The 14,127-nt window shown below is 56.9% G+C and overlaps 1 protein-coding gene across 1 annotated transcript in view; it reads right to left on the bottom strand.

Annotated features, from left to right (window-relative positions):
* The window catches only part of MYH14 (myosin heavy chain 14), a 64,545-nt gene that overhangs the window by 50,271 nt on the left and 147 nt on the right, over positions 1-14,127 (bottom strand). The window contains 8 exon segments of the mRNA XM_025048203.1: positions 1,252-1,392; positions 2,295-2,393; positions 4,705-4,768; positions 5,078-5,170; positions 7,124-7,226; positions 7,355-7,382; positions 9,152-9,308; positions 13,877-14,127. The exon segment at positions 13,877-14,127 is cut by the window's right edge and continues 63 nt beyond it. Of these exon segments, the coding sequence (XP_024903971.1) occupies positions 1,252-1,392; positions 2,295-2,393; positions 4,705-4,768; positions 5,078-5,170; positions 7,124-7,226; positions 7,355-7,382; positions 9,152-9,308; positions 13,877-14,127 (936 nt within the window).

A 14,127-nucleotide genomic window follows, 5' to 3' on the forward strand; every position in this document is an offset into this window, starting at 1 on the left:
AAAAATCACGGTTCACCCACCCAAACGACAAAACTTTAGGTTTCCGCAGAAAAGCCCAGGTCCGCCTCTAAGTGCTCGGTATGGGTGGAATCGTGCCCCTCCCCCAGAAAAGGCGTGTTGAAGCCCTAACCCCCAAGACCTCTCAGAATGTGGCCTTGTAGGGGTGTTGAGTCACGGCAGCTGTCATTACTTAAGACGAGGCCGGATGGAGTGGGGTCGCCCCTAATCCAGGATGACGGGTGTCCTTATGATGGGTGGAAATTGCACACACAGGGAGAACACCACGTAAACATGAAGGCGGAGACTGGGCGATGCTTCCAGAAGCCCAGGAACGTGGAAGACTGACAGGAAACCACGAGAAGCTAGGGGCCAGGCAAGGAGCAGATTCCCCCACGACCCACCAGCCCTGCCGACACCTTGATCTCGGACTCCTGGCCACCAGAGCTAGGAGACAGTCCCTTCCTCCTGCTCGAGGGGCTCCTTCAAGGCCCTTCACCACGGGGGCCCTCAGGAATGAACGCTGTCCTGCAGCAGGACCATTGTCGAAATGGACCATTGGGGGAAAAGGTCAGGGGCAAACCAGCGTCACATGGGGTGATGACCTGAGTACTTCACACTAGAGCTGCCCAGCCCGACCGACACCTTCTCCCCTGCACCCTTGCCGCAGCCTCCTCCCGAAGTCCAGTCCACCCTCTGCCCTGCTCCCTGCTCTCCGTGGCTCTCCAGCACGCCCAGGACAAAGTCCGGGCCCCTGAGGCTGGAGTTGGAGGCCCCACCTGCCTCTGTAGCTCCATCCCTTACACTTGACTGTGTCCCTTACACTTGACTGTGTCAGACGCTAAGCTGAAGTTTTAACCCCCTAACATGCCACACTTTTCCTGCCTCAGGGCCTTTGCACAGGCTGTTCCACCCCCACCAATGCTCTCCCCCCTTTCCATGGCACCAACGCTCACTCCCTGACCCGCCCCAGGCCTTCGCTAGAGCATCGCCATCTCGGTGGGGCCGTCCCCACCCCTACACTCGTTTGATTTTTCTCCCCGGCTCTCATCACCTTCTCGCAGACCCCAGAATTCCTCCTGTATCTGGACCACGGTTCTCGTTGACTCAGGCTCCCCGAGGCCGTGCCCACACACATAGTAGTTGCTCAATAAATGTTGGCGCAAATAAACCGAGGCGCGAAGGAACCCGGCCCCCGCCCGCCCACGCAGTGCCCACCCCACCGCTCGGGGTGGGGGGACGGGGCTCACTCACAGGTGATCTCCTCGTGGCTGAAGCCCAGGACCCGCAGGGACTCCAGCGTCTCCTGGAAGAGCTCGCGCTCCTGGCCGGGGGAGGAGGCCGGCCCGTTGGTCAGGAAGCGGTAGTGAGAACAGGGCTCCAGCAAGAGGTCGGCTGCGGGGGTAACGAGCGGAGGCCAAGGTCAAGGGCGAGCTGTGGAGCCGGACTCACTCACACCCCGGCTTCCGTGGTGGCCGCCCCGGACGTGTCACTTCCCCACTGGGGACCTCGGCCTCCTCCAGCGTTAGGTGAGTGAGGAGCCTTTCCTCACGGGCCCGGAGGGAGGACCGCGCGTGGGGCGGGCGCTGGGCATGTCGCTTTCTTCCTCTCTCCCTCCGTGGGGGATCTCGAGTCGCGGGACTGCCCAGAGCAGGCGGGGGCCGCTGAAGTGCTGGGCCTGGGGTGCCCGAGTTAGCAGAAGCCATGGGACAGCGGGGGGGCCGGTGACAGAGGACATGTGGGTTCGGAAGCCACCCCGAGCGGGAGCCCGGGTGACAAAGGGCCAGGAGGCGGCCCGAGCGACAGGGGGAGAGGAGCCAGAAGGAGAGGGAGCCACAGGGCGGCGGGGCCACCGTCCACGGCCACGAGCGGGAGGAGCGCGGAGCAGGAACCAGAGTGGAGGGGGCGTGAGCAGCAGGCGCCGCGAAGCCACAGACCAGGACCGCGGGGACCCACGAGGCAGCGGCAAAGCTGGAGTCACACCCGCTGGAGTGAGCAGAAGAGAAGCGAGTGTGAACAGGAGCCACACGGGGACGGGCCGGGTGTGATCGAGACCCAGGCGACCGCAGGGCCGGAGGCCGCAGAGTCTGCGGGGGCGGCACGGAGCGGGAGCCGTTCTCTGCTGGCGACAGTCGGGTCCGTGGGACCCGGGACAAGACAGCACCCACTACGCGCCAGGAGCCCGAAGTAGAGCAGCGGCTCAGCAAACGCCACTGTCTCCCGTTCTCTCCCCCCTGGGGACCCAGAGGAGCCAGAGCCCCGCGTGCCTGCCCCGCCCCCTCCCAGCGGCCACTGACCCTTGAGCTGCTCGCCCGCACCGCCCAGCAGCTGGTAGAAGATGTGGAAGCTGCACTCGTCCTTGGCCTGGCGGATGGCCCGCGACTTCTCCAGCAGGTCTGGGCGCAGGCGAGTCAAGGGGCCACAGGCGACGGGAGGGGACCCCACCCGGCCCCCTGGACCGTTTCTGCCTCCCTGCTGTCCCATTAGGAGGTGGAGTCCCTCACAGCCCAGTCCGGTGACCTTGCCACTAGTTGGACGAGTGGCCTTGAGCAGGTCACTTCAGCCTCTGTGCCTCAGTTTCCTCATCTGTGCAAGGAGCCTGAAGAGGGGGCCCAGCGGTGCGCGGCTGTGGGGGCGAGCGAGAGGCAGTGAGGCTATCCCCGCTGTCAGCATCCTCCCGCCTCGGTTTCCTGGTAAGGACATTGGGGCTGTTGGCTCCTCCCTTCCAGGAAAGTCACGTGGCTCATTCGCATGCTGAAAACTGGCGAGAGGCCTTAGAGCAGGGGTCCCCAACCCCCCAGGCAGCGGACCAGTACGGGTCCGTGGCCCGTTAGGAACCAGGCCGCACAGCAGGAGGTGAGCGGTGGGTGGACAAGTGAAGCCTCATCTGTATTCACAGCGGCTCCCCAGCGCCAGCATCACCGCCTCAGCTCCGCCTCAGATCATCAGGTGCTAAATTCTCATAGGGGCACCGGTCCCTGGTGCCACAAAGGTTGGGGACCGCTGCCTTAGAGTAAATAAAACACCTAATAACTCCTTTATCCCTCTGTGCCCCACGCTCATGGGCCATCGAGCACGTCTGCATGGCGGTGACGCAGAACCTTGCCCCAGATCAGTTGCAGACCGAGGTCCATTGACTCAAAGCCCTGGGGTCACTGATGTGCTGGAAGATGGGGAGGAGCAGGGTAGGGGGTCCCACACAACCTGTACGACACTGGGCGCTGACAGCCCTGAGCCTCGGGTTCCTCCTCTGTTAAATGGGACGACAGCACCTGCTCGCTGGGGTTAGAGGGATGGAGAGTTCTCAGGCTGACGTGCCGATCAAGCCAACGCTGGCGCCCAGGAGCCGGGCTGAGCCCGAGACCCATCTGTCTGGCCTGGGGGTGGCACCTGCCCGCGAGCATCGATCCACCGGCTGGCCGCTGACCCCGAGGCAGAGACGGCTGGGCTGACAGCTTGCCCAGTGGGGGCGGCCACAGCTGCGTGGGGGCACGGTAGGAAAGAGCGTTTGGAAGGAGGTCCAGAGGACAAGCATGAGGGTACGTGTCCCCTCATACAGGCGGCAGGAGCCACGGGCTCACGGAGGGAGGGCCTGGCAGGACGGGCGGGCCGCGAGCGCTAAGAACCCACGTAGGCGAGAGACGTGATGCGCAGAAGCAGTGGGCCTCGGGGACCGTGGGAAGCGGGACCTGGTGGCTGCGGGGGACATGAGGCCTGTCAACCGTCCCCTGACTGCAGAAGACAGTGAGCTTATCAGACACTCCTGGGCCCGAGGATATGGGTTATCATAAACATCGTTAGCATTACGGTGAATAATTATTACTCAGTGACACTGACGGTGACAAGGACAGCATCGTCTGCTCCAGTCATTAATTTCTGATCAGCAGAGCTCGTTCTCGGGCACTTGCTATGTGGCTGTGCCTGACACTGTCCCCCCAGACCCTTCGAGGGCAGGTTCTAGGATCCTTCCCCCTCTACGGAGGGGACACTGAGGCACAGAGTGGTCACATCACGCGCCCGAGGTCCCGCAGCCTCCAAGAGGCAGAGCTGGATTGGGGCCCGGGTCGGCGTGACTTCCCCACCATGCTTAGTTCTGCGGGAGTTCCCCTCCCCGCCCCGTGTCCCAGCTTGTCCCCTCCCACGTGGCATGCACGAGGCCTGTGCAGACATGGCAGGCCTGGAACTCCTTCTGCCAGGCGGCCCTCGGCCGGTGTCGGGCAACCCGGGCTGGGGGAGGGGCTCCTTGCGCCGGAACCGTCTCTGAGGAACTCCCCCGCACACGTGACGTGGGGTGCCACTCAGTGCGGGGGGAGTTAGCAGGTCTTACAGGACTCCACGGGGGAGGACCCTGGAAGCTCCGTTGGCACCACCATGCATCCTATGCTGAGCCCTGAGAGTCACCACACCCGTAGGTGGCCCTAGGGACCGCCGGCCCACTACCCCACAGCGAGGCTGTGCTGGCCTTCTCAAAAAGCAGCGGAAGACCTCCACCCTCTCCCGGACGTGGAGATGCTGCATCTGTCCCTCTCCAAGGTTCTGTGATCCTTCTACAGAGGGGGAAACTGAGGCACGGCTTCTGAGCAGCAGGGACCCAGGCTTCCCCGGGTGTATGAACGCCTACGTCTTGTACGGGGTGAGATCCCAAGAGCCCCTTCCTCAGCCGCCACCCCTCATCCCTCCGGGGCTCCTCGGGGCTGCGAAGGATACAGGTCTCGATGTTGGCCCCCACGATGTACCCGGCGACGTCGAAATTGATGCGGATGAATTTGCCCTGGCAGGGGAGGACAAGGGGGCTTATTCAGTTCCCCCCTCCCAGAGCTGGGGCTGCCCACGACTTGCTCTCTCCCTCCACCTGAACCCCACCCCAATCATGGGGCCCCAGTGGGGAAACCAAGATCTAGGCCCCTATGACTTCCTCCCTCAGGACCCAGGCCCCCAGCCCCTCCTCCTTCAGACCCAGGAGTCCGGGCTGTGGCTTCTTCCCCAGACACACACAGCCCGCTCCCCCCTCCCCATCCTTATGTGCCCATCTGCTGGGGGGCTGACAGGCAGCCGGGCACCACCCTCAGCCGGCACTCACAAATCGGGAGGAGTTGTCATTCTTCACGGTCTTGGCGTTGCCGAAGGCCTCCAGGATGGGGTTGGCCTGAAGGAGCTGCCGCTCCAGCTCGCCCTGGGGTTGCGGGGGGAAGAGACAGCACCTCACTGAGAGCCGGGGGCCTGTGTTACAGCTGGCTGAGTGTGTGTGTGTGTGTGTGTGGCCTTTGTGCGTCTGGGTGTGCACCCATGTCCCCGCAGACAGGCGATGCCTGTCAGTCCATTGTGAAGGAAAAAGGAAACATCTCTAAGATACACCGCTGAGTGGAAACAAAGCAAAACACAATACAAATTGCAGAACGATGCCCCCAAAGTGATCACATTGCTAAAAAAATCAACTGAGAAAAAACACCGCCAAACGAGATTCCCATTGCTACAGGTGTGCATCCATGCTCGTAAACCTTTAGAGAAAGGTCCGCAAGGACACACGCCAAACTGTCGACAGCATCAGCCCCTCCAAGGAAGGGGACTGCGAGCGGGGCAGAGGAGCTGCCCTTGACCTGATTTTCGTTGTCACTGCTGTTACAATGAATATGTATTTACGTCCTACTTGTGGAATTAAGGAAAAATCGATACCATCTATGTAAAGTGCTTCAGGATGGCGCGCCACAGGCATTCAAAAAAATGGCCGTTTCCTTCCCCAGCCGGGCTGCTTCACGGGTAGAGATCTTACCAAACTTTCCCCACCGCCACCTTGGTGTCGGAGCCAGGAGCACAGCAGGTGCTCAAGAAATGGCAAGCGCCTTTCCCTCCTTCCTAGCCAGGCTCTCTAGGGCATCGACGATTTCTCTCAATTCCCTGTGAGCTCTCAGAGACTCGCCTGAGCTGGCAGTGGACAGTAGGCCCGCAATAAGTGGCAGGTGTCTGGGACGTGTGAATTCACGGTGTCCACGGGCTCCGTCTACACACACTTAGCAGATCGGCCATAAATGGTTGTTTTGGTCTGTTATTTCATGTTGGTATCTGTAGCCACTCTGTACACGTAGTCCCTAGGGCCACACATGGCAGTCCCTTGGGCCACACACGGGCCACACACGGTAGAGTTAACGTAAGTGGCAATGTAGGCTGGCTCTATGCATACGCAGTAGGACCACACTAAATAACAGCACGGGCCTTTGTGCGTACGCAGTAGGGCTGTCATAAACAACATGGGGTGGCCCCGTGTGTACACAGTAGGGTCACATTAAATGACAGCCTGGAGCCTGGTGTGCACATAGTAGGACCATCATAAGCAGCAGTGTGGCTCCTTGGCAGGTGTGACCATTAGCGCCTTGGGCCCTGTTTGCCAGGAAGACCGTCGGTTGAGGTGACCCGGGTGACATTAGAGACAGCATGACTCAAGGCAATTCCCTGCTACTCACATAAGATATGGTGCTGGCGGAGGCCTGAGGAAGTCACGGGACACGAGACACGGACCAGGACACGGCACATGGAACATGGACAGACACACAGGTGAACCGGCGGTCTTGGGGGGTGGGTGGGCAGGGGGAGAGATGAGGGGCTGGGGAGTGGGGTGGCCCGGGGGGACCACAACGCCTGGGTTTGAATCCACGCTAGCGCTGGCTGGGGGGTGTGTGACCTCCGAAACCCACTCACCCCAGCTGGGCCTTCGGTTTCTCATCTTTAACACAGGAAAACAACACACAGAGTGTTAAGTGAACGTGAGCAAAGCGACGAGCGCTATATCAATGCTCACTTATAACACCAACCTGGGCATTGCAGGTGCCTGGATCAGACCTGACACATAGTAGGCACTCAGGAATGTAAGCACCTACTATGCGCTGAGTGCTGTTCCAAGGGCCGACATGGGCAAGAACTAGTCCTTGCACTTCTGCGTCCACCCTGCCACCACTCCCAGCACTATATCAGACACACAGTAGGTACACAGGCAGCACAAGCGGCCAGGGGAAGGCCCACAACCATGGCCCTCCACGAGGGTGGCAGGGAGTCACGGGGGAAGCAGAGCCTGAGATGGAGGGGGCATTGCTGGCAGCAGGGTCCACAGCGTGTTCCAAGGCAGGTCACTTACCGGGACGCCCGGCTCCTTCCTGCCCTTCGGCGACGATGCCACATGGGCGAGGTACTGGATGACCTTCTTGGTGTTCTCTGTCTTCCCAGCCCCGGACTCACCGCTATGGGGGTGGGACGAGGGGAAGCACGAGGGGTTGGCAACGACGCCAGGCAAGCCCTGCCCGTTGCGAGGAGAGCCACACCCAGCCAGGACCCCACCTCCTCCAGGAAGCCCTTCAGGATTACTCACGTGCAGAGAATGGACTGATCCTCACGATCTGTAGGGGACAGAGGGGAACATGTCACTTGAGAGGGTCTCTCCAGCTTCGGAACCCTGGCTTCTTAGGCTGGCCACTCTCTTTTCAAAATCATTTCCAGGGAATCAGGAAAAGTTTGGGTTTTGATGCGTGACCCGCCTAGATTCTAACAGCCTGCCCGACTCAGCCTCTTGCTTGCTGTGTGACCCTGGGAAAGCCGCTGTCCCTCTCTGAGCCTCAGTTTCCTCGCCCGTAACACGGAGACAATAAACTCCAACTGAATAGAATGTAACTCGTTCGACAGACTTCAATTTGAGCCCCCACTGTGTGACACCTCGCGCTGGGTGTCAAAGACACAAAACCAAAATCCCGGACCCCAGGGGGCAGAGGTCAGGGGACCCTGGGTGCAAACCCCACCTCGGCCACACGCACACGCCAGTGAGACTGTGGGCAATGACTGCACTGCCCTGTGCCTCGGTTTCCCCATGTGGAAGCCAAGGAGATGCGCTCACTTACTTCACGGGGTTGCCGTGGCATTAACGGTATTAATCCATGAAAAGCACTTGGCACAGAAAAGGCACTCACCCCTACATCATCGTACATCTATTCCTAAGCTATAACAACTAGGACAGAATAACAGCTGAAAATGATAAAAGTAAATGTACAACACGGCAGATCATATAACCCAGTGTCACCTGTGATTAAATACAGATAAATACAAATTTATAACGTGAATATTAATAACAGCTGAAAATGATAAAAGTAAAGGTACAACACGGCAGATCATGTAACCCAGTAAGTGTCACTGTGATAAATACAGATAAATACAAATTTATAACGTGAATATAAAAACACGACACCTAACATGTTCTATCGCACAAAACGGGCCCATTACAGACTGTCTGTGATTCCAGTGGGCCTGCATCAGAATCTCCAGAAGGAGCTGGAGGTCTTGTGAAAACACTGACTACTGAGCCGCCCGCCTCCCCACTTTCTGACTCAGCAGTTCTGGGCCCCGAGTTTGCATTTCTGACAAGTTCCCAGGTGCTGCTGCTGAGGCTGCTGGTGAGGTGACCGAATCCCATGAACCACCGCATGACACGATATAAATATATTATTGTAACACACCCTAGAAATATAGCACATTTTAAACGATATAAGTATAATACGCACGACAGACAGACATTGCTGCAGACTATCATGTCACACGATAGGAAGATATAAATTTTAAAATACCGCATATGTATTTTAATCCATACGAAATATTTATTAAAATAGATGATACGTAATAAATAAGTAACGGATGCATTACGCGTGTTACATTATGTAATATGGCCAGGACTGATCGACACTGTCACGGTGTGAACGGCAGCCTCTTCGACAGACACCCTCGTGCAGGGCACGACCCGCCCAGCTGGACCTGCGACCCCATGCCGCCCATCATGTAAGGGGCTGCCATTCGTCCCATGACAATGTAGATCACGTCAGCCACATAAGCGTGGAGTGAACGAGCACTCTAAGAATCACTGTCTCAAGAGAAATTTTGGCAGAAGCCTGGCAGCGACCGGCTCCCTAATGGTACTTGTTGAGAGACGGGATGAACGCAGAGACAGATAACAAGGGGGCCGTTGGGGGGGACCCGGAGCGTCACCCACTCAGCCTAGCATTTGTGTTCCCTCCTGCCCCGCAGAGCAGCCTCGCGGAGTGTGAAGTCCTGGACCTGCGTCTGATCCTGACGCCAGCCCAGCACCCCCCAAAGGCCTCCTGCAGCGGCCCGGCCCCACACTCACCCTGTAGCATGCTTCTGTAGGCCCCCTCGGTCACCGCATACACGTGAGGTGGCACCTCGTGGCGCTTCTTGCCCCGGTACATCTCCACGATCGCCTCCGTGTAGATGGGAAGCTGCTTGTACGGGTTGATGACCACACAGAAAAGGCCGGAGTACGTCTGCGGTGGGCACAAGGGGGGAAGGCCTCAGCTGCCTGCCCGCGGCCCGGCGGGCCCCACGGGGCTACTGCGCACAGCTGGGCAGGGTGCGCATTGCACAGGGACATCCACCAAAGGGTTGCCATTTACATCATGGCGATGTTGATTTGAACCTCTGTTACAAACGTTTTCAGGCTGCTGGTAGGAAAGAATCTAGATGGCACAGAGGTGCTGTATGGGCGAGGATTCCCCCCGAGAGAGAATGTGGCCTGTGCACCTAGACAGACTTGGGTCACAGCCTGTCACCGCCTGGGCTCACACACGCATGAAGCGGCCACGTACACGCTCATCTATTGCAGCATCCTTTACAGTGGCAGAGGCTGGAAATGACCTGAATATGTGTTCATACAATGAGTCCTGCAACCCTCTCCGCTTACGGGTACAGAACACTATCCAAAACGTCATCAGGTGAAAGGCACGAGGTGAGAACTATCTGCCTAGAAAGGTACAGAAGGGAAATATCTCTACGTAGCTTCTGGAACGTGCATCGCAGGAGGATGCTCACGGTATCGGCAGCAACTGAAAACGTGACAGACTCACAGGTCCCACGTACACGAATTAGATTATATATCCAAGGAAGTGCCGCCTATAATTAAGGACAAATTTATCACGGGAATCTAAAAACCTGGCATCTAAATATGTTCTCTTGCAGAAAACAGGCGTATCACAGATTCTCAAATCTGAGGTCCGCTCTTTTTGGAGCAAATGCTAAATTTCGGGTTCCAGGTGCATGAAAATAAAGACGTAATTTTTTTTTTCTTTTTTTGCATTCAAGTTCACGGACTCCCTGAATCTTTCTACACACCGCTCGGGCCTGGGTTCAGGACCCCGGAAAGGTTTAAGAACGGTTTCAGCTCAGGACACATAGAGGCAGTTAGACAACTAGACAGCTAGCCGGTCACCTAGCTAAACCAACCCAGAGAGCTACCTAGCTAAGCCGGGTGGAACTAGCAAGCTCAACCAGCCAGAGAGTTAGCTACTCAGTGGCTTCACTAGTTAACCATCGAAGCGGTTAGCTACTTGGCTAGTTAGCCAGCTGGCCAGGTACTTAGCAACAGGACTGCTTTAAACTCCCTGACGTGTGCTTCTCAAGCAGGGCAGGGTGTGGCCACCGCAGGCCGCCCCACCTGGCTGGGTGGCCAAGGGAGCAGAACAACCGGTTTGCTGGGTGCTCCCCGGAGCTCCCAGTCGGGGCCCTGGCTCTCGGAGGGCGGGGCGGCCTGACCACATTCCCAGGAGGGTATCTCATGGCTGCTGGCGCCCTGGCCTCACTCCCGGCTGACAGACGAACCCATTCCTCCACGCCACCCACCCACCCCAGCCCCCTCCTGCCGGCCACACCTTGTCACCTGGGCGACACTCCGGCAGGAACCTGAGCTGGCTGCCAAGGCCAGGGGGCAAAGGGCAGAGGTTGGTACACCCCGAGAGGGTCGAGGACACCTGAGTTGCCAGGCACAGCTGAGGGAACCTGGTCGGAAGGGTCTGGGGCCAGCGCCCCAGTGGGGATGACACTCCTCGCTTTCATTACAGAGGCTGTGGGGATTACGGAAGATAATGAATGAAGATGGGCTGTCCCAAGGCGGGGCCCATAAAGGCACCCTAAGTATGGGTCCTGGGACTCCCACGACGCCCAGCCCGCCTGGGAACTGAACGCTCGCCCAGACTCCTAAGCCACTCAGCCTGGGTTTCTAATCCTGTGACTTCACACCTGGGATTTGTCCTCTCTGAGCCTCAGCCCCCAGCCCGGGAAAATGGGGCTTTTCACCCCCACCCCCAAGACGGGTTCTAGAGTGAAAGGCCGCAATGCATCTCCCCAGCTCCCACAGAGCGGGGAGCACGGCGAGTGCTCAAGAAATGGGGACCCTTCCTGCCTTAAGCGTCCCACTGAAGGGACTGTGACCCCGAGTGACTCAAGGCGAAATAATAGCCTATCAGTGGCAGAGACTGGGTTTCTGGAGCCCTGGACGCCCCGCCTCCCACTGGGCAGCACGGCCCTCCTGTCACCAGCGGCCAGTCGATAAGCACAGGCTTGGCGCGGGCCCCCCGACATCTAGCTGGGTGGCTTCAGCGAGCATCTTCTCCTTCCTGGGCCTCATTTTCTCAACAAACGCAGATGGGAGCCATCCACAAGTTCGCATTGCACCTTCAGCGTGCGCCCTGGACCCCCGAGCGTGCTTAATACGCCAGCGGTTAACTACTATGGAGAAAGGAGGCGATGCTCCCTACTTCACAGCCCCGCGTGGAGGGGCGTCCACAAGATCATGTTGGAGAGAAGTGGACAGCAGCACCCGACAGAGAAAGCAGGCCCTCGCTAGGTGCTAACGATTATGATCAAGGCCCAATCTGCTTCCCGTCTGGGCTTCTAGAATCTTCCATCTCACTTCCATGTGTCAGGCCCCGGTTCTCTCATTCCTGGAGAACCTGAGCTCAGGCCTCACCCATTTCCGCCCCCTGAATTTTCCCAGTCATCTTCCTAGTGCAGGAGACACGACGTGGGGTCTAGAGTGAGATGGCCCGGGTCGAAATCTCGGCTTAGCCAGTTCCTAGCTGTGGGGCGTTGTCCTGGCCCCTCTCTGAGGCTCAGTTTCCCCGCCCGCAGGATGAGGATGATAGCAGATACCTTATCAGGTTGCTAGGGGGGTCCAGGGTACTAAAAGGCGAAGGGCAGCTCAGTGTTTTGGGGGTCCCTCTGATCTCCTGGCCTTTGGTGAGATCCAGGGGAGTGGCTAGGCCAGAGGCCTCTTTCCCAGATCTTACAAAGGTGAGCGAGGCATCGGAAGGGGCCAGTGCAGCATGGAGGAGGTACCACCCCCATCCGGGGTCAGACAGCCCTCAATTTGAATCCCGCATCTGCCACCACAAGGTGAGGGGCCCAGAGCCAGCCACCGGCCTCTCTCACCACCTCGGTCTCCTTCCCAAACAAGAGTCAGAATTCATAGAAATATCCTAACCTTGCGCTTCGTGATCCATAACTAGGTGGGTGTCAGAGCCAGTTTATTTATTTTCACGTTTTGATGTATCTCGTCATGTATTGAAATATTCCTTTATCGCTCTCACTAAAATTTTGTAGTTTTTTTTTAAGAAAAATAAAACCAGCACTTTTCCCTTTAGGCTTTTAGCTAAATATTTAATGATTTTTCTCGTGAGGCCAGTTGAAATGAGCAAGACGGTGAGACCCCAGCCCTCTAAGCTGGTGTTTGAGGCATGACTCTACGATCAGCCACCTGGGTTCAAATCCTGGCTGGACTCCTTCACATATATGTGACGTGGGACCCAAGTCACTTAACATTCCTGAGCATCAGGCGATAACAACAGTCCCCGGCCCACGGGTGAGCTGATAACCCACACGCAGCACTTAGAACAGTACTTGGCACATCGTAAGTGCTCAATAAATATTTGCTAGGCACCCGCTATTACTCATTATATTTTTATAATATTTTTCATTATTACTGGCGACATTCCTTGACAATCTCTCTAATCCCGTTTGCTCTTAATAACGCTTTTGGCTGCTCATTAGAACCACCTAGAAGCTTATTAAAAATACCAACTACCATGTCACACCCCCAAAGAGCCTGGTTTAAATGGGTTAGGGTGGGGCTTGGGTGCTGGTATTTTCACAAAATTTCCCAGGCGATTCTAATGCGAAGGCTGTGTTAAAAATGGCTGCCCTACCTAGTCTATTTGCTCTTAAGATTATATAAGGAGAGAGACGTTAAATGCTTAACGCAGACTAGACCACCATAGTTGACCTCGCTATGGTCAATCTCATCTCGCTCTCTAAGAGGCACCACGGAAAATGGTCGCGCCTGGAGACCGATGACATCGGTCTGCCATGAGGTCAACCAGAACTTGACCTCTCTGCCTCAGCTTCTTTAATCTACGAAATGCTTTCTAATTCTGAAGATCTGTCGAGATAATATATATATATTTTTTATGTAATGTATGTGTTCTCTTTAGTTTTTATTTCCTTGAAATAATGTATTATTTAATTCTAATCTGCTATTATTTTTGTCACCCATTCCCTTGAGACGACATATTTCAGAGTGCCCAGTGTATGCTCGATAAATATCAGTTTGTATTGTTATTAAATCTCTCCGGGCTTCAGTTTCTTTTCAGGTAAAACGGGATTAATCACAGACTCTCCTTTGTATAACGTGAGAGGAAATGAATTCATATATGGAAGGCATTTAGCACAGAGCCTGGCGTGTGCTTTTCCATACTCAGTGATTCTCACTAATTACGAGACACCTATATCCCTTTCTCAAATCACTTTGGATGCATTATAGTTGAGATTTCAATAGTTTTTATACTTTAGAAAAATATTAAGGCACATCCACCAAATGGGGCACCGCCAGTGGGGTCTGAGGCGGTTCTGGTAATCCGATCATTTATAAACCAGCAACTAAGTGCAAGAAGAGTCACAGAGCAGAGGGTGAAGATTATAAATCCCCTCGCTTGGAAATTCGGGTCGAGGTGCGGACCCCGGCCCCCCACCCCAGCAGAGCCCTCGTGGGCGAGACACCACTCACATAGATGAGGCCGGAGTAGTACCGCTCACGGAGGTTATGCAGCACCGAGGCCTCGTTGAGGCAGGTCAGTTCGGCCATGTCCTCGGCCTTGCTGAACTTGGGCGGGTTCATGCGCTGGATCTGGTCCCGGGGTAGCCGCAGCCGCCGCCCACTCTCGGCCAGCTCCACCTCGGCCTCCTCCTCGCCCTCATCCCGCAGCGCCGCCGCCTCGAACCCGTGCAGCTCGGAGGGCACCCACACCAGGCGCCGCG

This window comes from Pteropus alecto, unplaced genomic scaffold, assembly GCF_000325575.1.
Source record: "Pteropus alecto unplaced genomic scaffold, ASM32557v1 scaffold41, whole genome shotgun sequence".
In the NCBI taxonomy this organism is placed as follows: Eukaryota; Metazoa; Chordata; class Mammalia; order Chiroptera; family Pteropodidae; genus Pteropus; species Pteropus alecto.